The 23,673-nt window shown below is 23.8% G+C and overlaps 1 protein-coding gene across 1 annotated transcript in view; it reads right to left on the bottom strand.

Moving 5' to 3' along the window:
• LOC127285506 (excitatory amino acid transporter 1-like) overlaps positions 1-19,907 on the bottom strand; it is a 29,742-nt gene extending 9,835 nt beyond the window's left edge. The window contains exons 1-4 of the mRNA XM_051311563.1: positions 19,522-19,907; positions 12,246-12,940; positions 635-1,032; positions 195-407 (exon numbers count right to left, since the gene is read on the bottom strand). Of these exons, the coding sequence (XP_051167520.1) occupies positions 195-407; positions 635-1,032; positions 12,246-12,265 (631 nt within the window). The 5' untranslated portion in view covers positions 12,266-12,940; positions 19,522-19,907. The remainder of the gene's footprint in view (positions 1-194; positions 408-634; positions 1,033-12,245; positions 12,941-19,521) is intronic.
• Between the last annotated feature and the right edge of the window lie 3,766 nt (positions 19,908-23,673).

Here is a 23,673-nt window from a genome sequence, read left to right on the forward strand (position 1 = left end):
TTTTTAATTTTGTTCATTAAATACCAATTTTTACAAATTATATACACCTAAAGAAATATTTTATTGACAATTATTTGAGACGAACAAAATTTATTTGACTCTATATGGCAAATATATATCTTTTATCCCGGTGTAGTTTTATAAAAAAAATTAGTTATTATTTATAATAATTGTTTAAATAAAAATATTCTTACTTGCTGATTGATTTTTCACTGGATCTGGATCATAATATATTCCCGTTCTATATTGCGAAATGCAAGCTTCAACTAAATTCGGTGGAAACATATTTCGAATTAAATCTAATAATGTGTCAGGAGTTGTAACATTACGTTGTTCACTGCTATCGGCAACTGCGTCAAGCACAAGATCACCACCTCCAGGTCGAATACTAATTACCAAAATTATACCTTTAAAAATAATAATTTTAATTAATCTTTAATATTTATAGTTTCTTTTAATAATAACTAATTGTAAATATTAATAATTAAAAAATAATTTTTTGAGTCCAATAAATATATTAATTTAATTTATTTGATTGAAAAAAAAGTTATCATTAATTATTAAATTATTATTATATAATAATTAATTTAATTTATATAAAATATAAAAATAAAATTGAATATTTTGAGCTCACCCAAAATTACAGCACTGATGGTAGTAACAAAATAATAAACTACTGCACGACTTCCTATTCTTCCGCTTAGTGAAAGATCTAGAGATCCAATAGCTGAGATCAAACTTGACATTATTAGTGGTAGAATTAAACCTTTTAACATTCGCAAAAATAATTCCCCAGCATAATTAACGTACATTCGTTCTCTTTGTGTCCATTTTTCGCGACTTGCTTTTAACGATATTCCCAAAACAACACCTCCAACAACACCAATAACTGTGAGTAATGTTAATGCATTGTGCGATAAACATGAAACCATTTTTTGTCTTCTTGTTCTTGGTAGCCTACTTGGCTCCTGTGGGTAATAGGATTTTCTTTCATCTTTCCTCTCCTGACCGTCAACTCCCGACAATGGTGATCTGTAAAAAAAAGAAAATAGATTTCTGTTATCGACAATTGTCGACCTTTTTTATTATCGATAATAATTATCGACGTTCGGTATAATTCAGTTGATAATTTGACTCGTGTCTTGGCTTATTACAGATTTCTATTATCGGCATTTATCGACATTTATATTATACTATTATTAAATAAATTTTTTTTTATTAAATATATTTATCACAAATAAATATTAATTTTCATTAAATAATAATTATTATTATTTGATTTAAGTAAATATTTATTTGACAATTAAGTAAACGTGATTATTTTAATAAAATAATTTTTTCTCTCCTATGTAACGTGAAATTAGATTTTTTTTTTTTTAATTAATAGTTTCCTTTTTGAGTTGTAACTAATTAATTCCATTTGCATATTACTTAAAACTTTTCATATAAGCTATTTGACAAATTTAATAGCATTAGATTCATTAAATATTCATGATGAGACATTATGTATGTTCCATTTATTTAAAAGAGATAATACAAGGAGCCCTGCGCATTAATTACTGAGGAGTAGTAATTTTCAAAAGAAAAATAATTCAATATATTTACTAAAAATTAATATTTTCAAAAATCACTAAATTAAATTATTTTAATACTAAATTAAATTATTTTAATTAATTAAATCCTTTATATTATCACGAGAAGATATAGAATTTTTTAATAACATTTTCAATTTATTATCATGAATTATATAATTTTAGTTAAAAATAGATAGAAATTTTTTACAGAAAAATAATAATAATTAATCATCACTCACACTTTTTTTTTTTAAATACATATGGAAATTATCGTTTTAATAATGATTAATTGAGAAAATCGTTTAACGAAGATTAGAAAAAAAAAATTTTATGAACGTAATATCATTGTTTATATATTAGTTCGATAGTTGAATAATAGAAATTATTAATAGATTTTCAAACATTCAAGGTTATTTAATAAAACGAAAAAAAAAAATTCTTTTTAATATTCAATTATTACACTTGATTGAGACTTGTAAATATATTCGTTTAGAACAAAATAAATGAGAACATGAATTACTATTTGTATTATATACGCATCATTATAACATTGACTATTCACGATGATATCACACTAACTTTGTGGTTTATGAAAATATCGTTTTTATTGGCACTTTAAGTGCATATATAATATATAAATTAAAAGATTAAATTCATGGTCATTGTTCATAACTTCCCCATATTTTTTTTTCTGTTCCTCAAAAAAAAATAGCATAAAAAAATTAATATATTTATTTGATTCAAATAATTTTTTTCAAATACAAAAAATATTTCAGATACAGAAATTTATTGGTTCAAATATACTATAAATTAAAATACAGTTTATTTGATTTAAATCAAAAATTATTTGATACAAATAAATATTTATTTGATAATATTCAACATTTGAATTAAATAAATTTTTGTAAATATTTATTAATAAAAAAAAAAAAAAAATTATTAAAAGGAACAAAAATAATTAATTTTTTTTTTTTAATAAGTAATTTTGTAATTTAAATTAAGGCTCCTTATAGAGATTTTCTTTTAAATTATCAGGGAATATTTTCGTTTCTAATTTTACACCTGTGCAATGCAAAAATTAACATATATATGTGTAATTAAATCTATAAAGTGTCTCGTGAATTATTTTTTTATCTCCTATTTCCTGATAGGCATGCGTGAACAAATTATTTATATATATATGTGTGTGTGTGTATGTACGTATGTCTGTCTGTCCGTGTAGTTTACAATTAGAAAGAGAAAAAAAATGGGCGCAAGCGCGACAAGCACGTGTACCAAGTATATGTATATATAATAAACGCGAGTCATCAACACACAGGACATGACATCATAAATGACGAGAAATTGCTCGCTCGTTAGTTCAAACGCTGGCTGCATGTGCTTACACGTGTATAGTTGCTCATGTCAAAACCATCATTTCATATATGACGAGTATTAATGTGAAAGCTCCAACGTCAAAAAAGCTTCGAAGAATTGACCTATCGGATTATATTGAACGTGTTCCTCCTTTTAACCGCTTTATAGAATGAATGATGAACCACGTTTTTTCAAAAGATGAATAATTGATCTCTTCTAGACATATATATATATATATATATATAACGTCTAGATATAATAATGTCTCATCATTTTTGATTTTAGAGAAAAAAAATTTTATGGACTTTTTTTTGAGCTTTTAACTTAATATTTATCAACACTGTTAAATGTCGTTTTTTAGATCTATAAGTTGACTTCATTCAAAAAAAAAAATTTTTATTATTAATTTTTTTTATCATTTCTATAGAGAAATATTTTTAAAATAATTTTCTAAAAAAAAAAAAAAGCAATTTGTTTATGACAAATTTCAATTTTACATCCAGAGAAATATTTTATTTGATACAAAAAAAAATTTATTTGAATGAAATAAAAAAAAATAATTGTCTCATTAGTCTCTAAAAATATTTTATTTCTTTCAATAATGAAAAATTTACTTTAGCACAAAATAAAATTTTATTTATCACAAATAAATTTTAATTTAGTAAAAATAAAATTTTATTTATCACAAATAAATTTTAATTTAGTAAAAATAAAATTTTATTTAACGCAAATAAATTTTAATTTATACCACAAATATAAATTTTATTTAACGCAAAGAGAAAATTGTATTTGAAATGAATAAAAAAAAAAAAAATAAACGAAATAAAATTTATTTGTCTCTGAGACGAAAATTTCATTTCTCTTCGTCAACTCAAAATTTGAATAATTTATTTACTCATTATAAATTATATAAATTTTCTTTTATTTGACCAAGAATAATTTATAATTTATATATCAATTTTGTCTCATGAGAAAAAACAAATTTAGAGCATTTTTAAAATCATTTTTTTTTCTATTTAATGTAAAAATAATATAATATTAAAACTAAAATACAGTGAAAAAGAGAAAAATGAAAAAAAAATCTGACGAAAGAAGAAATATTAATATTCACAGTGCTTATTCTTTTGAATAAAAATGACGCGCAATTTTTATATTTGCAAATACATTTTTTTTTTTTTTTTTTTATTACTATTGACTTATTCGCAAACAAATACCTTTTGTTATAAGTGTAAACTTAATGCAAGTTTTTCACATTCACTATAGTTAAAAAAAAAAATATTTTTTTCAATGATATATGCAAATTTTTGCGAGAAAAAATAAATAGATGTAACATACATAATTCATGTGGGAAAAAATAACTTCCAAATAAAATTTTTATAGAATTAAACAGAATTTAATATTAAAACTTTTATTGATAAAGAGAATTTATTTAAAGTAAATTAATAATTGAAAAATTCTTTTTTTGATTTTATCAAAAATGGCAAATTTAAATTAAATTTTTTTAAAATAAAAATTCTTGAAATAAATATTAATTAAATAATATTATTAATGTAGAAGCCAGTATATATATATGTAAATTATGAAAATTCAATATCTGCTGAATTTGGAATCAATGTTACATATAAAGTATAACCTAATTTGTCAAAATGACAAAAGCACCTCGTAACAATTTAATTTGCGCGAATGTAATCGTGAAAATAGATGTTTATTTATACATGTATATATATATATATATATATATATATATATATATATATATATATCAATTCACATAACTTGCGAATGGGCTCTTTGATATGAGTAAAATAACTTCATTGAATTCATACAGTTATAACAAGTTTATCTCACAATATTAAATTACATTCAATTGTAAATTACGTGATTTAAATATGTATTGCCATGTGAAATATAATAATAAATGTTCATCCATTGTATAAAACTTGAATAGATTTTTTTTTTTTTTTTTTGAATTTTTACTGATTTTTTTTTCAAAAAATTTATGTCAAAATTTTCAAAGGATTTTTTTTCATTACATTATATTTAATGTGTATTTTTTTTATAAACTTTATTTTTCTATTTCTTTTATTTCATTGTTTATATTTTTAATTCAATTTTTTTTTACATTTTAAATTTAGTTTATTAAATTTTGTTATCAAAAAGAAAAAGTCTTCATTTTCTCGAAAGTGTTCAAAAAAAAAAAAAAAAAATTGAGAATCTTTTTGTGTAATCATGAACGCTTTTATAATTCAAAGATCCCAAAGGATTTGCTGATTCACTGAAAATAGAAGTGGAAATCGACTTAAGGCTAAGTGATTTTTGGTATGCAATTTTTGCTGGAAAAATAAAAAGCGATTTTCCCTTATATATATAGAGAAATGTTTCTAGGGGGTAGATCTAAAAGGTCACTTAATTTTTCAATCAAATCCTTCAGTTTTTATTTCATTTTTCTCTTTCTTGCTTTTTTCTTGTCTCTCAATTTTTTTTTTATCTATTATTTTCCTTTTATTTATTTTTCTCTATATGAATAAATAAATAATTAATTATTAAAGAAAATTTTTAATTTACAAATAGAACATTTTTTTTAATTATTGTTTTTTATTTTTTTATTTTTTAATCAATAAAAATTAATCATGATTGCGATCAAGTCATAAAACATTTAATATATAATCATTAAGTTTCAATGTTTATTGTTCTCTCAAATAACCGCGCGAAGTGCGATTGATAATACAATTGATTTTCGCTTGAAATTAAATTGAAATTGAAGCGATTGCTGATGATGTAATTCGTTTAAATATACAAAATCATTTAAAGCAGACATAGAAATAAATTAATTACATCTTTTATTTCGCAATTTTTTTTTTTTTTTTTCTTCAAATTTTATACATATATATAACATTCAAATGTTTTCAATTATTTTTTTATGAAATTAAAAATTGTATTTGGAAATATTTATTTTTTATTTCTCAATATTATTTTTTGCATATAATAAAACAAAAAACAATAAAGAAAAATTCTTTGAATTTAGTATTTCTCATATTTAAAAAATTATGTGAAAAAAGTTTGTTATTTTTTTAATTCAAAACAATTGTCACTTATTAGTCTTGACATTGTTAAAATAAAATAAACGAACCGTGAATTTTGTTAGAAAATGATAAATTATCGTAAATTGTATGTACGATGTTTACCTATATGAAATATATGAAAAGTCTTGGAGGCAAAATGCCAACTTGGCAAAAAGTGTTTCAACTTTTTTGCACTTGATTTGCGCTCTTCGTTATATATATATATGAAGAGTCAGGGCAGTGTAAAGTGTGACAAAGTTAAAGGCGAATTTCCTTGGGTGTTGCAAATATGTATTTGACACACAGTAGGTGAAAAAAAGCTTGAATCTTTTTTTCTTTTTTTTTCTCAACCATTTTCCTACATGTATATTCCCAATATATCGAAATTCGATTCTTCATTAGTGCCATGCCTTGCATATATGCAAAACGGATACCAATCAAAAGTTTCCTCCTCTCTCTTCAGAGAATAAGCAAAGCTTTTCAATTGTCAACATTCCACGAATCAAAAAAAAAAAAGAGAGAAAAAAATTCCTGACTTTGAATTTTTTTTCCTTTGATGTGAAATACTCTTTTACATCACACGAAATAAACAAATAAACAAAAATTCAATTAACAAACGTATACATAAAAAAAAAAAAATTGGTGTATAGTATTTAAGAAAAATGATTGGATTTTTCTTTTGATACACAAAATAAAAATGTAGTAAAAATTAATTAAATACCGAAATAATGTAAATTATAAGTTGTATTTAATAAACAATAAAATTTAATAAAAATATTTGGTACAATATAAAAATATTTTTTTTGTAACTTTTAGGGACATTATAAAAAGTAATTTTTAAATTAAACTTCCGATTAAATTAAAAAAAAAATTTTTTAATTAAAATTTAAAATCTCACATTATTGATTTTAAGTTTTTGATTATAAAATCATAAAAATGAAAAATCTTGATTAATTGCAATTAGAATGTGATGATTGAAACGATAATTGGATTATTTAATATATTGAATAGAAATTAATTTAAGATTTAATACAAGCGGATTTTGATACTAGTTTACGGTAATAATTGCATCAGTTTGATTGTCTAGTTTCAACTGACTATGAAAGCTCAACTATATATGTCAATATACTGAATCGATTTTGGTCACTGAAGAGACCCTAACGAAAGTCATTTAGCCATTGAAACTAGACGAATATCAAATTTCGGCTTACTGTATTTACACATATATATAGAAAGCAAGTAATATATTAATTTTATTTATAATTCATGTTCAAATGAATTAATTTAAAATTATTTCATTTATTATTCAATCAAATTAAATAGAACATTCTGGCTTTCAACTGAATTAAAAGTATACTAAATATATGTAAAATTTTACTCAATATTTTGTAATTCATTAAAACACCAATGATAATTAATTATAATTTAATTAAATTAAAAAGAAAGAAAGAAATTATTTAATTTTAATTAAAAGTTTTATAAAATTTTTTAAAAACAAATATAATTTTCAAATTTTATTTACAAAGAAATTTTTTATTCGTACTAAGTATAATTTATACCAAATATAATTTATTAATAAATAAATTTTATTCAATTTTCTCTTAAAAGAAAAAAATTTTTTGATTTTTCTTTTTGAAAATATTAAAATTTATTACATATTGTAAAAAAATGGAATAAGTATTATTATTTTTCATTTTTTGTAATTAATCTCGAAAAAAAAGTCATTTTTCATTTTATTTTAAGATTATATAAAAACCCAAGTCTCTGAGATGTTACATCCTACTTATCGAGAAAAGCTTTTTCTTTGAGGAAAATATACTGGATGGCTGACAATTGTACGCGCTTATGCTAAAATCTGTGCCACGACCTTAATTATTCTCAGCTGAAGGGGAAAAAAAACTGTAGGGAAGGAAAAGATAAAAAAAAGAAAAAACTTCATTTGTTCAGAATTATGTGGAAAGCCCTTTTTTTAACTTTTCAATTTTACTTTATATAAATTTACATTAGAGGTTTTTTTTTACCATCATGTGTAAAAAATAAATTATATTAGTATTCAAAGATTCTCTCCGGAATATCCAGTTATTTCCAGACTAATGGAATTTAAAAAAAGAGAACAAAAAAAAACCTTGTCTTCTCTCTCACATAAGAACCTCATGAATAATAATCATTATTGATCGTTTATTGAATTCAAGTTCATACTTTTGAAATCATTTTCTTTTTTTTTTTCGTCACATATAATTTCATTAAAATATTTTATATTTATTTTTCTTTCTAATATTTTTTTCCACTCTATGAATTTTAGTAGAAAAACAAAAAATTATTTTATAAACGAAAATTTTTGAATTTAATTTATAAAACTCGATCAAAAATTGATTTCCAAAGTTTTGTAAAATACGTTTATAATTTTCTTATTCAGCAATTTTTCCAGTTCAATGAATAATGAACCTACTATTAATAACTCATATATATATATATATATATATATATATTGGCTGATTAGAATATTCTGATAAAATATAAAAGAAAAGAGAGGGGATTTTTAATATTGATTTAATTACTTAATTATTTTAATTTATTAAGTAAAAAATTAGGTTTGACTTAATTATCGACTTAATTATGAAAGTAAATGAACTCATTTCAAGAAACATTTAATACGGATGTGAAATCTAAATTTTCAGCTTTGCCATCCGTGATAACATTTCCGCTGAGTTATCAATTTTCTTGCAAATCGATTTTAATTAATCCAATCTAATCGAATTTCTCGTACTCGGCAATAAACCCAAGTCTTTACTGCGTTGATTCGCGAGAGATAAATTTAAAAAACTTTTGCTTTTTTTTATATGTATATATATTTGTATATTTGAAAATAGAGCGAAATAAATCAAAATATTTTTCAATTTTCTTTTTTTTTCTCTCTCATATAGTCGTAATTCAACTCTCGAATAAAATTTCATAGAAATGAAATAGAATCTTAAATTTAGATCTTCATCTCGATTTTATATTTAGATAAAAGTATATTTTGATTCTAGTGAAAATTTTAAGATAATAAATTGTTTTTTATTGAATTTTCATTGTGGGGGAAAATGAAAAAATATACGAGAAAAAAAATATTTTTTTCTTTTTCTTTGTTTTCAATTTTTTATTTATAAAAAATTTTTGGGATAAAAAATTTTGAGTAAGGGTTCAAAAAATAATCGAGACATTACTGAATGCAGTATATACTCCACCCGGAATTTTCTTCCCCTTTATACTTTTTGAAAGATGCGCTTAAACCACACGTCTCTATTTATGGGATGGTCACAACATGATTTATCATTTAACTAATGGCCATGATTATTATTCGTCGCACACTTCCGTGTGAAATATATATATATATATATATAGTAAAATAATGACAAAAGAAATCCACTCAATGAGATCTTATTATTGCGCGATTACAAAAATTTATGCAACAATTAGTCGTCTACTTAATATTTAACGATTGTAAATTGGTCTTGCATGCTTAGAAAACCCAAACGATTACTCATTAACTTAAAACTCACGATTGTTTTTCTAATTAATCTTTATTTTTTCCTTTCAAATAAAAAAAAACTGACAAATCATTTTACAGCAAAAAGAAAAACATTTTTTTTTTTTAAAGAAATTAACGATAAATCAAATTTTTTTTTATTTTCTTTATAGTGAAAAATTAAGAGGAAAAAAAATTTAAATAATTGAAATTTAAATAAATTATTTAAATAATTTTTTAAATATTAATTTAAAAAACAAATAAATAATTTCTTTTGTTTGTTTTGATAAATAATATAAATGTGTTGTATAATCTTCAATTTGGCTGGTTGGTTTAATTTTAACGAACGATGAAACAAAACAGTATACGAATAAGTTGGCATGAGTTTGTAACACGTGTTTTTCTCAACTCGAATGACGAGGCCGTATAATAATTTTAAATAATAAAAAAAAAAAAAAAAAATTTGTACGATGCGCGTGATAATTTCTGAAATTTTATCCCGCGTTGACAGTAATATTCATTCTGTTTCCTCATTTTGCAACGCTAGTTGACAAAAAAAAAAAAAAAACTACGGAAATTGTCCTCGACAATTTATTCTCACTTTAGCGGAAACGAATTTTAACTGTACTCGAATATTATTTAAAATTTCCATATGCACAACATTTAAATTTTCTTTTAAAATCATTAAATTTCTTAGAAGAAAAAGAAAAAGAAAAAACTTTTTTTTTTAAATCCAATTTAAATTAAATTTTATCAAAACTTATAAATTAGTAATAAAGAATTTTCTTTGACTTGAAACTTTTTTATCGGGGGAAAAAAAAGTTTCCCTGATTAAATTGAAAGTAAATAAACAATAATAAATAAATGTAAGTCTAAGATAAAAGGATTTTTTTTTTTAATTGAAAGCAACACTTGTTTGAAAAAGAAAAAAAGAAATTTTTCTAAAGGGAGATTTAATTAAAACTTATGGACTGAATAGTAAATGAGGGAATCGATTTCCATCTTAGAATGCAATGTTAATTTGGAGAGGAGAGAGAGAGAGAGAGAGGGGCTCCTTGAGATTCAGTATTCTATTGATTTGAATAATTTGCTCCTATTGCGCACATGCATTTACGCACTTAGAGACTGTTTGTATGTGTATGTGTGTGTGTAGGTAGGAGATGAAGTATCCATCAAAGTTAGAAACCATTTCATTTTCTGAATTCGTTCATTAAAATCAAGCTTTTGTGTATTCACTTGAAAGCATATGATTGCACTTGTTAAAATTTTGCAAAGTGTATTTAGAAATATATATATGTATAAACTTTGGCAATATTTGCTATATTTTTTTTTGGTAAATTATAATTTTCATAAAGGTTACTGTGAATATTTTTTGTAATTTACTAGTTTTTGACCAAAAAAAAAAAAAATGTAAATGACAAAATTCGAAAAAAATTAACAGAGGGTCACGAAATGAAAAAAAAATGATTCAAACTCCACCTTCTCACAGAAAGCAATTTTTTTTCATTTCGTGACCCTCTGTTAATTTTTTTTTTAATTTTATCTCCATTTAGAAAAAACAAATTAAAGCTGATTTGACAAAGTTTCCAGAGAAAAGATGAAGGTTACAGTAGACAAATGAATGAAAATTAAAACTCCTCCTTCTCACAAAAAGCTATGTGCTTTCGTTTAAATGTTTTTGTCATTTTTTGAATTTAATTTCAATTTTAAAAAAATTCAAGGCTGCTTCTGAGCAAGACAGTAAAAAAATGATGATTAAATTCGACCAATAAAAGAGAGATTTAAACTCCACCTTCTCACAGAAGGAATATTTTAATTTAAATATTTCTGTCATTTTTTGTATTTAATTTCTATTTGAAAAAACAAATCCCTGACTAGATTAAATTTCTGAAGATTTAGATTCGACAAATGACAAAAAAATATCCAAACTCCTTCTTCTCACAGAAAGCAATTGTTTTTATTTTGAGATTTTGTTTTTGCCATTTGGTGAATTTAATTTCCATTTAGAAAAAACAAATTAAAACTGATTTGACAAAGTTTCCAGAGAAAAGATGAAGGTTACAGTAGACAAATGAATGAAAATTAAAACTCCTCCTTCTCACAAAAAGCTCTGTGCTTTCGTTTAAATGTTTTTGTCATTTCTTGAATTTAATTTCAATTTTAAAAAAATTCAAGGCTGCTTCTGAGCAAGACAGTAAAAAAAATATGATGATTAAATTCGACCAATAAAAGAGAGATTTAAACTCCACCTTCTCACAGAAGGAATGTTTTAATTTAAATATTTCTGTCATTTTTTGTATTTAATTTCTATTTGAAAAAACAAATCGCTGACTAGATTAAATTTCTGAAGATTTAGATTCGACAAATGACAAAAAAATATCCAAACTCCTTCTTCTCACAGAAAGCAATTGTTTTTATTTTGAGATTTTTTTTTTGCCATTTGGTGAATTTAATTTCCATTTGAAAAAAAAATCAAAGCTGATTAGACAAAGTCTTGAGAAAAAATGGAAGTTAAAATCAACAAATGAAAGAAAATTAAAACTCCTCCTTCTCACAAAAAGTTTTTACTCCCCTTTTTCGAATTCCTGCAGTAAAAAATCCACAGTATTGGAGTCAATTTTCAAAATTCAAAATATTCCTTCAATTTCATAAATATTTTCAGAAAAATTAAAAAAAAAAAAAAATTCTATACCCAAAAATTTGAATATTTATATCTAAAATTAAAAATATGAAATATATACGTACAACTCAGTGGCGATTTCCATGTTTATTTCCGCGGATCCTGACGAGACGCTCTGAGCCCGTTCACATGGACTGTGACTTCCGGTTCACCGGAAGTGCCGTGCGGCGTTCACTAATGGGGACGTGCGACGACGAGCTTTAAAAAAAAAATGGCGCTCGCTACCAACAATGATAATACTCTCTCTCTCTCTTACTGTCGAGTTGGTAGACGACGAACACACAATCGTTGATGATTGGAGTGCGATGATAGTATCCGTGGCTTTGGTGCAGTTTTTTTTTTATCAGACCTGTCGTAGAAGAGGATGTTGTGTTGATGGGGCTCTCAATCTGTGCCACCTTGGGTGGTACGATTAGCTATGGCGATATATGATCTCCCCTACGACGACAACGACGACGATCCCTTCCTGCCGTTTCGTTATCTCTTGTGCGGGGGCAATCTTTATAATATCACAAATACCCGAGAGTATATAATATAATATACTATGAACCCATCGAAACTAACCAGCCATTGTTTGCGCTCGTTCAAGTTTAGCTTTTCTCTATACGGTGATTCCCTTTCTAGATGACTTGACACTCCCTATCGTATATTCTGCTTGATCGGGCTTCTTTCTCAAATTACCACCTCTCTCTCTCTCTCTTTCTCTCTCGATTTGGCCAGAAATCCTTTTCTTAAAATCCTCTTTTCTTCCTCGCGCGACCTTCAGAATTGATTTTTTGTTATTGGAAATCAAATTTTTTCCATAAAAATTATTAATTACAATTTTCACTTTAAAGTATTATTTTATTATATTTTAGACCAATTTTTGAATTCAAATTTCTTTTTACACAAATTTTTTAGAATTTTTTATTTTACAGTCATTTTCATTTCATGATTTTTTTATTTAAGAGAATTTTAATTTAACAGAATTCTCATTTAATTGAATTTTATCTGATTCAAATTTTTTAAACGACAGTAAACTAATTCACCAAATTTTAAATTTGTCCGAAATTATAAATTTTTATTTGTACGAAATTTTAGTTGATAGAATTTTTAAGATGACAAATTTTCATTTGTCCGAAATTACAAATAACCGAATAAACAATTGACAAAAAGATTTTGATGTAAATTTAAAAAAAAAAAAAAAAAATTGACCAATCACGATTTTATTGATAATTTTTTAATTGGTCAATTTTTGAAAATTGCGCCAAAATCTTTTTCTGTCATTTATATATAATCGGGCATTTGTAATTTCGGAGAAATTAAAATTCGATTGAATGAGAATTCTGCTAGATTAAAATTTTCTTAAACAAAAAGTCATGCTAAATATTAAATGTTTGTAAAATGAAAATTCTGACAAACAAAAAATTCGGTAGATGAAAATTTTTGTAAAAATTCGTATAAAAAGAAATTCTGTCATCAAATAAAAATTTTTGTCTTAAAAATAATTATCTCTAATAAAATTCTTTAAAATGAAAATTATAATTAATTTTCAATAAATAAATAAATTATTTTTATGGGATAAATCAGGTGTTCCAAAACAATTGCTTTTTGAGAATTGCATCCAAAATAGATGATGGATCATTTTTTTAAGCTTCGCAATATTTATAAAAATATAAATATAGATAAATATAAATAAATATATCTCCGGGTTCATTACCTTGAAAAACAACCAATAGACTTTAATTCGAACTCCCTACTCGTGCCTCGAGCTACGAATAGCAAAAGGTCTGGATCAGAGCTTATTGGCTGTTTTTCATGGTCATGAAACGAGAGCCAATGGAATGCATTCCAATAAGATAAGAGTTATACTGCAAGGAGAAAAAGTAATTGTTAAATCTAATAACTGGATTTGTTAATTTTACAAATTTAGTTTGTAGTGAAAACAAATTTTTTTTTTGTTTCCTTAACAGTTTTACTATTATCACAACAATTTCGAATTGTTAGACAAAACAACAAATTCTTATTTAAAATTTCTTTTTTACTACTTTTTAAAAATAAAAAAAAATGAAGAAAATACAAGTGACTATTATCATACACAGTTATCATTGTACATTAACAATAAATTTTTTGTCGAGTTCATTTGAAATTTTAGCCAATTTACAATTGGAAACAATGCCCTCTGTAATTCTGTCTAGAATTTCTAATTTATCTAGAACAAAGTTTCTCAAATTACGTTCAACGTTAATTATCTTAACTTAACGCCTGGGTAAATTAGTCGCTGACGTTAATGGTTTTGTGACCGCACAGATAGAAAATAATAGACTGTGGGAATATTCTAATAATTTTTTTTTTTATATTCCTGTTTGTCTCGAGAGCAATAACAAAGTAATTTATTTTTTTGTAAAAATTAATTTAAACAATCAAATTCTTTTAGTTGTATTTTCTTAAAATTCTTTTTTTTTATATTTTCCTCTATTCCTTGGAAAACGATTATTTATCAAGTTATATTGTTCATAGTGCAACCGTATATAAGGATCACTTCCTGATTTCTTTTTTTTATACATGGGGAGAGTTTTATGAAAAAAAAAAAAAAAAAAAAATGAGGTCAGGAGAATCGACAAGAGTCTTGCATCGAAGAAAAGCGATGATAAAATTGAGAAAAGGAGGTTCCGATAATGGAAGTGCTACGCGACCCTAGCAAACCAAGGAAATTGGAAAAATCACGTATCCGCGGCAACCAGGACGTATTCAAGAGCGTTCAAATGTACGAACACGAGAAGCCCAAGCGTTAAGCAATGATAAGATGGAAAAAAAAGAGACATATTTTAATCAAAAAGACTTGCAACAAAAAATGTGATTCTCAAAACAAATTTCATTAAGAGAATTTATGAAAACAAAATTTTGTTTCAATATAACAAAAAATTTTATTTATACAAACCAAATTTGATTAAGTTAATTTTGAACAAAAAAAAATCCATACATTTTTTAAAATAAAAAATGGAAGTCGTTGGTTTTTTTTTTTTTTTTTTTTCAAAAGAGAAATTGTAAAATTTATCTTTTCTAATCTTATGTTAAAGTCAGCGAAAATCATGAAAAGTTGTATGGAGAATAAAATATATGATCCCGCAGATAAAAAGATAAATTAACTATATAGGAATATTCACGCTTGCTTGAATATAAGGTCAAGGATATTAAAACCAAAGTCTTTTCCATATAAAAGTTTGCGAAAAATGTTTGTCAAGAGATAATAATACATAGTTCAAAGTATTTTAAAATGGAAATATTAAATAATCAATTTTTTTTTTCCTATCTTTTCCCTGTGAATTTGAATTAATTTTTTATAAAATAAATTTTTTAAATAAACATTGATCATATAATGATAAAAAATAGAAAATAATAAAAATTTATGAATAGCATATAATTTAAAAAATGTATTTTAAAAAATATAATTTAAAAAATATAGTTTTAAAAATTTAATTTATAGAATTATGAAATGGATATGAAATCATTTGAAAATCTTGTTTTCTCGAGCTTGCAAGATATGCGGACAATTTACGGGTGGATGATCTACAGTGTCTATATCCCACTTGTGTACCCAGTGGAGATGAAATTATCATTTGTGTCATCATCAACTTACTAGATTAATAAAAAAGTTTGTTTTTTTTTTGCAACTGTCATCATGCATATGAATTAAAACATTTTTTTTTTATTAAATTATCCTTGCATTCATTTGTGATGACTTATTTGTCTATTATTATCCTGATAATTTTATGAAATTTTTAATTTAAATTTTAAATTCTCAATTATATGATCAAATTTTAATTATACAATTATAAATATTTAATTTAACTTTCCCCCATTATTGTATATTTTAATAAAAATATATTTATTAAATAAATAAATAATAAATAAATATTTAAAAAAATATTTCCAAATAATTTTTTTTTCTTACATTATAAGGAAGTGTGTTAATGAAACGAAAGTACCGTATATGATTGATAATTGTCAGTGTGTGATATATGCTTTAATAATAGTAAATCCGTGACTCCTGCCACATATATGATTATATATAGACAAATCTAATAATATTGTCTCGGTTGCAAAATTGTAACAATCTTATTGTACCGATAGCTCATATGATAATAATAGTCACTTGTATAGTTGCTACTATTGCAAACTTTCGGTAGGCGTATATTGACTGAAAAAAAAGAAAAAAAAAAAAAAAAAAAAAAAAAAATCGCAATATCTGACATATCGTCGACTAGAACTAGTGCTTGCACCAGTTCCAAAGGATTAACGATAAGTAAATAGGTCGCTTTTACTCTCTCCCGGTATTTTGAGTGGAAAAAGCTTTCACGATGTATAGTTCACCGCGTGAGCCCATTTTTTTTCCTAATGTCGAATGACGAAACTTTTTTTTTTTTTTTTTTTTTTTCTGTGTCATTACAAAAAACCCAAACCCACCCAAGAATAGATATTGAGAGATTTTTCTCCTTTGTGAATTTAGTTTTTCTTTCTTTCGTTTTTCCCCTCTCTAAATGATGATTGAACAACGCCGATTATTGCACAAAACTATTTCCTATATTCAAGAAAAAAAAAGAAAAGTGGGATATTAAAGGGGATGACTGAGGTTCTCAACACTCTTTATTGATATATATATATATATATATATATATATATATATATATATATATATATATCTTTGTAAGACATCTGAAATTATCTGATAATTTAATTTTCTCCCTTTTCTATTTGTTAGTTCACTTAGGGACTTTTGATATGGTTCTCATAAGAGGGAGAAGTTTTTTTTTTAGGGGTGAATGACAATAGAGTGCCGTTAAAAGTAAAACAAAAATTGCAAAAAAAAAATTTCCTCACATAGATTTAGTATTTTTAAAATATTATTAGTTGAAAATACTATTAGTTGAAATACTAATAAAAAATACTATTAGTTAAAAATACTATTAGTTAAAAATACTAATCATTGACAATACAATTAGTTAAAAATATTAATAGTTAAAAATACTAATCATTGAAAATACTAATTAAAAATACTATTAGTTAAATACTAATAGTTAAAAATTGCTAATCATTGAAAATACTATTAGTTAAAAATACTAATAGTTGAAAATACTAAAAATTAATAATACTATTAGTTGAAAATACTATTAGTTAAAAATACTGATAGAGAAAAATACTATTAGTTAAAAATACTAATAGGGGAAAATATTAATAGTTAAAAATACTAATAGTTGAAAATACTAATTAAAAATACTATTAGTTGAAAATATTATTAGTTAAAAATACTAATAGGGGAAAATACTAATAGTTAAAAATACTAATATTTGAAAATACTAATAGTTAAAAATACTAATAGTTGAAAATACTAAAAATTAATAATACTATTAGTTGAAAATACTATTAGTTAAAAATACTGATAGAGAAAAATACTATTAGTTAAAAATACTAATAGGGGAAAATATTAATAGTTAAAAATACTAATAGTTGAAAATACTAATTAAAAATACTATTAGTTGAAAATATTATTAGTTAAAAATACTAATAGGGGAAAATACTAATAGTTAAAAATACTAATATTTGAAAATACTAATAGTTAAAAATACTAATAGTTGAAAATACTAATAGGTAAAAATACTATTAGTTAAAAATACTAATATTTGAAAATACTAATAGTTAAAAATACCATTTACTGACAAAATATTATAGAAAAAAATTAAAGAAAAAAGTATCTAATGTTACGCAAAAAAAAGATATATAAAAAAATAAAGTTTTTTTTCAAGATGATTGACCTCAATTCCAATTAACGCATAATCGAATGCCTTCTCTATTATATAGTCACCGTATTAGTATTTATTGAACACCAAACGATATTCACTGTTTACATATTATTCGATGCATTGTCACTTGTATATATATATATATATATATATATATATAATTTACGAAGAGGATTATTCTTTAGGTATTTAATTAAATGATAACGGAAGGATTATTATTTGTGCGAAAATGGAGATATGTCCCGTAAAAGCGTATATTGCATTTTTTTTCAAATTTCATAAAACTTTTTATTGATAATTTCCTTTTTTATGAAATAAAAATTTTTTAATTATAAAATAAAAATTATTTAATTATAAAATTTAAAAAATTTTAAATTACTAAAATTGCAATTTTAAATTTACTACAGCAAGAAAATTATTATATATATATATTTTTTTTAATCCAATGAAAAACAAAATCTATTTCATTTGATTTCCGTTGAAAAATAATTTTTTCATTTACATACATGGAAATATATATGAAATATTATTGATGTGAATATTTATCGGATAAATTTTCATTTTATATTTTCGAAACAAAATGAATCCGTTTTTTTTTTTTTTTTATTTCATTTGTTTGATTTATATGTAATTAAAAAAGAAATTTAATATTCTATTGTAATGTCAATCTTTCTATTTTATATTTAATATTGTATATAATTAAATTTTGTAATATATTTAAATTTTCATTTTCAAATAGATTATAATTTTTGCTTTATTCAAATTTCATAATAAATTTTTGAAAATATTTTATAGTTTTTATTTATAATTATAAATTTCTTTTTTTTTTAAATTTTTGTTAGTGATTAAACGGTTAAATTAAAAAAAGTAAATATTTATTTAGTTATCTTTTTGCATAGAACTATAATGAGATAATTTTGTATGTTCAGTGTAAAATTTTTGCTTCCACTTTATATGATAACGTATTTTCATTTTAGATAACGTGTTTGAAAAATCTTGTTACAAATATGCAGAATTTTTTTTATAAAAAAAAATGAAATATTTTATCCGTTCTTGACATTATACAACGTTTTTTGATCTTGATAAGTGTTGATAAAAATGATTAGTTGTGTATTAAGAGATTTAGTATTGCAAAAGGTGAAACAAAAATTGTAATTAAAAATATTTTTTTTGTCCATTTTTCTTTTAAATGAATTTTTTTTTTCTATTTAATTTATTCCAATTTTTCTATATTTGTGTCACTTGCATTTTATTCTATTTTAAAGAACTGTAAAGTTAATTTTTTTTTCAACTAAAATATTTTATATGAGATTGAGATTTTTTTTTTTTTCAGTAAAACTTTTCTTATTTAAAATATGGCACTTGAAGAAATTATCTAAATTTTTTTCACAATAGACACTGATGTGGATTAATTTAACAAAACAAATCCACGTGTTCTATAAATTCACACAATATTGAAGTTTTCGCTTTTTATTTATCCATTTCATCTGCCTTGGATGCATCCTCACAATTGCAGGCTTAATCCAATCAAAGAACATAATTATATCCTCAAGATTCATACCGACTAGAGCCTTATTTATCCCTTGGGCTCCGACATGCGCGCACTCTCTTTTCAACCCACTTGGATTTGTCAATTTCCCCGGGATGGAAACAATTTATTTATTTTTTTTTCCTCGACGTAATTTTTTTTTTCAAATCACGAATTATGGTTTCCTTTTTTTTTTGATTTTAAGGAGAAAAAATACACACACACACACACAATTTGAATACAAAAAAAAAAATTGTAACGATCTTTTTTTGTAACACACGCTATTTTTGTGTTATAATGTGGGGGAGGAAAAAAAAGAAAAATTGTTTTCTTTCGCGCCGCCGGTTTTACTATTTAAAAACGAGAAGATCCTCGCGCGAGCACGCCACGAACACTTGTGGCGTGGATCAACGCGAGAGTAGAGACCTATAGTCGTCATGGCCGTGCCCATCTTCCAATCGGAGCTTGAAACACACAAGAGTCGCGCGAAATCGTAAGGACTATATATATATATATATACTCACAAAATGTGTCTGTCCTCGTTAAAATGAGGAAAAATCGCTCATTTTCAACCCTCAATTTGGAATAATTTGCTGCATTCATTATGTATAAAATTGTTGAGAAAATTTAAAAAGACATTTCCGGGAAAATTGTACATAATTTTCATTTTAGGAAAGAAAAAAAAAATTTTTTTTTCCTTGTTCACTATGAATAAAGTGACTGAATTTTGAACAAGACTGACTTTCAGTTGAGATAGTGACTAAATTTCAGTCTAGAATATTGACTGATTTTTAAATTATATAACTAACATTTAGTAAAGAGTGCGCCAACTGATACTTTCAGTTACGACCATTGTCTGATTTTCAATTAAAAATACTAACTGACTTTCAGTTAATATACAGTTGAGTTTCAGTTGAAATAGTGTTTATTGTTTTTAGTACAGATATATACTGTTAGTTAACTTTTAGTAAATATTGTTTTCTGATATTCAGAAGAAAAAATTGACTGATTTTTAGTTAAAAGAAAATCTTATTTTAAGATGGGTCTTAAATTCAGCAAAGGCTATTTCTTAAAATAAGACTTTTTTTTTACTGAGATGAAACCAATTCAATTAAATATATTGACTGACTTTCAGTTTTTCTTCTTACTTTTATATGAAAAAATATTGACTGATTTTAATTCAATACTCAATCTCCTGCATTTCAGTTTAGAAAACCGACTTACTTTCAGTCGATATTAATTGATTTTTTGATACAACTATGAATGAAAAAGGCAATCACTTTGATTTTCAATTCTGACAATTGTCGGACAAAATAAGTATAATTATAAAATTATTGACTGACTTTCAGTGAAAATTATTGACTGCGACTTTAAGTCTAGACATTTGCTTAAATTATCAATCTATAAAAAAAAATGATTTTCGGTTTTATTTAATTTTTTAGTATTCAATAGTTTTGGTTTTTTTTTTTTTAATTTGGCCAAGAAGTAAGAAACTGAAAACAAGTTTTGTTTTCTGGTTTCTCTCTTTTTTCAAGCCATTCAAGTACAATTGTGTATACATCAATTTTATAAAAATGAAAGCAAAGGTATATATATATATACATTCGTATATATACTATGTATAAAAGCACGTTTATAACGAAGTAGGTACGAGCTTTCACGCTACTGGAGCTTGCAGGTTTCAGATACGCAACAAGCTATGGTTTCGTATCCATGGCAACCAGCATCCCTCAGGATCAAATTGAAACATACGTGTGTCCTTTTTCCACCACATATATATATATATATACATACCTTACTAGTACTTATAGACGAAAAATACAGAAACTCAAAAGTTATATATACAGTACATACCTTTATATATAGTTTTTCCTTCTTCTTGAGATTAATGAACATTTTCTCCCCGTAACTCTTTTCCGATTCACTAACTTTATAGTCGTAAATAAAGAACCAATGCAATATTTCTCATATTTTATATAGAAGCTTATCTAAATTCTTCTCGGGACATTTTTTTTCTTTTTTGCTTATAAACGAAAGAGATTTCGAATTTGATTGACAGTTTTCTTTTTATCTCGTAAAGGATGAAACTTTTATTTGTGGATTTCCCAAATGTCATTTTTTTCACGCTCTATTGATTTTCTCTTTTAATTGGACATTTCACGTTGATATAATATATATATATAAAAACTCGATTTTTTCTTTTCTCACTTCATACGAAGATTTGTGCGTTATTTTCATTAAAAGAAAAAAAAAAAAATTAAATGGGTCAAGTATAAAAAAAATATTTTTTTCAAACAATCTTTTGATTGGAAAAATATTTAAAAATTAAATTAAATTTTAAAAAATTAAATTATTTTCTTCATTGCTTAGAAAAATGAATAATTATAAAATTTGTCTATTTAAAAAAAAAAAAAAAAAAATTTGTATTAAAAAATTGTTTTTATATAAAAAAAATTTGTTTATATAAAAAATTCTGTTTTATATAAGAAAATTTTTTCTTTTTATTATATATTTTAGTCTCGTTATCAATTGTATAATATCCAAAATTTGTGATATTAAGAATTTGGAGCGAGGTAACGAGTTGATAAGAAAACGGGACACTATGTGAGAAAAGATAAAAGGATACGTCATTATCAAGGATCTATTGAGGATTTAATGAGGCTTAAACGCAAAATGGAAACTCAAAATGCCTCGAGCTATAAGAAATTTTTTATTTTAACAAAGCCACCTCCGAGTTACGGAACATAGTTATTCACCACTTTTTAAAGGCTTCTACTAAAGGAAAAGCGAACGGCCCTTAAAGATTTTTTCGAATCTCATTTTTTTTTTTTTTTTTTTGTGTCACTTTCAAATGACATTCATTTTTTTTTGACTCAACTGCCAATGATCTCCGATTCGAATTTGTTTTTTAACAGAGAATATTTTTCCTATTGTTATAAACAAATAAATATTTTTTTGTATTAAATAATTATTATTTGCATTAAATAATTATTATTTGCATTGAATAATTATGATTTGCATTAAATAATTTTTATTTTCATTAAATAATTATTATTTGAGTCAAATAAATAATATTTGTTTACATAATTGAGAAAAATATTTACTTTTGAATAAATTAAAAAAAAAAAAAATACATTCGAGTTTAAAGATCCGATGAATCGGAAGTAAATGAAGTTTCAAAACAGAAGGTTAACTATATACCATCAAGGCCATTACGTAAGACGTTTTGTAATCTCAAATGAAATGATAATCTGAAACGTGTTTTTTTTTTTTTTTTTTTTTTACTGTCAGTCCCTTAAATAGGCATCAGGCTTAAAATTTCCATTCTTGAATTTTAAATACTAAAAAAATTTCCATTAAGAAGTGTTATTTTTTTTCGTGCATTTTTATTTCAAATTGTCAATCACGTAAATAAATTATTCGAAATTTATAACATTGCAATAATTATAATTATATATATATATTTGATTATTTTGAAATTATTTCTGTCTTTAAAATTACATATTTATTTATTTACATGGACAGTAATCACGTTTCTTGTTTTATTGTCACGTAATATTTTCGGGTAATAGAAAAAAAAAATTTAATTCATAATCATCAATGAAATGATAATTTGAAACGTGTGATTTAAGTAAAACAAAAATATATTAAAATTTGTAGATTTAACACGTTTAACGTTTGAAAATGTTGATATTTTTTTTCCCACAAAATAATCGTGTTGAGTTTAAAAAAAAAAAAATACTAATTTTATTATATTATTTTTTTTTGTAATGGTTTAAATATTAATAATAATAATAATTTTTAAAGTAATCTAATTTTAGAAAATGATATTATATACGTCATGATTATTGTTGAATGATTTCAAAAAAAGGTCATATCCACGCTAAACGAGCAATACCTCAATATTTCTCTCTTTGTGCGTTATCGTATATGAGAGTTGACATGTTGAAGGATCAATAATCTCATCATTTTGCGAGTACATCGAAAACTGATTCGCTGCAATGTCTATATATACAGTGCATTCGGGAACAATAAAAAAAAAACACACATACACACGCGAGTGTGAAAACAGCTTTAACAAAAGTTCATTGTTTTTCCAGTCACTGAAGAAACTGGAGCAAAGTTTTCTTTTTTCTTAAAAAAAAAAAAAAACAAATAAATTCTCCAACTCTCAGGGGTTTAAAA

The sequence above is a fragment of the Leptopilina boulardi genome, unplaced genomic scaffold (genome assembly GCF_019393585.1).
Source record: "Leptopilina boulardi isolate dan_hultmark-lab unplaced genomic scaffold, ZJU_Lbou_2.1 LbouV2_333, whole genome shotgun sequence".
Taxonomy (NCBI): Eukaryota; Metazoa; Arthropoda; class Insecta; order Hymenoptera; family Figitidae; genus Leptopilina; species Leptopilina boulardi.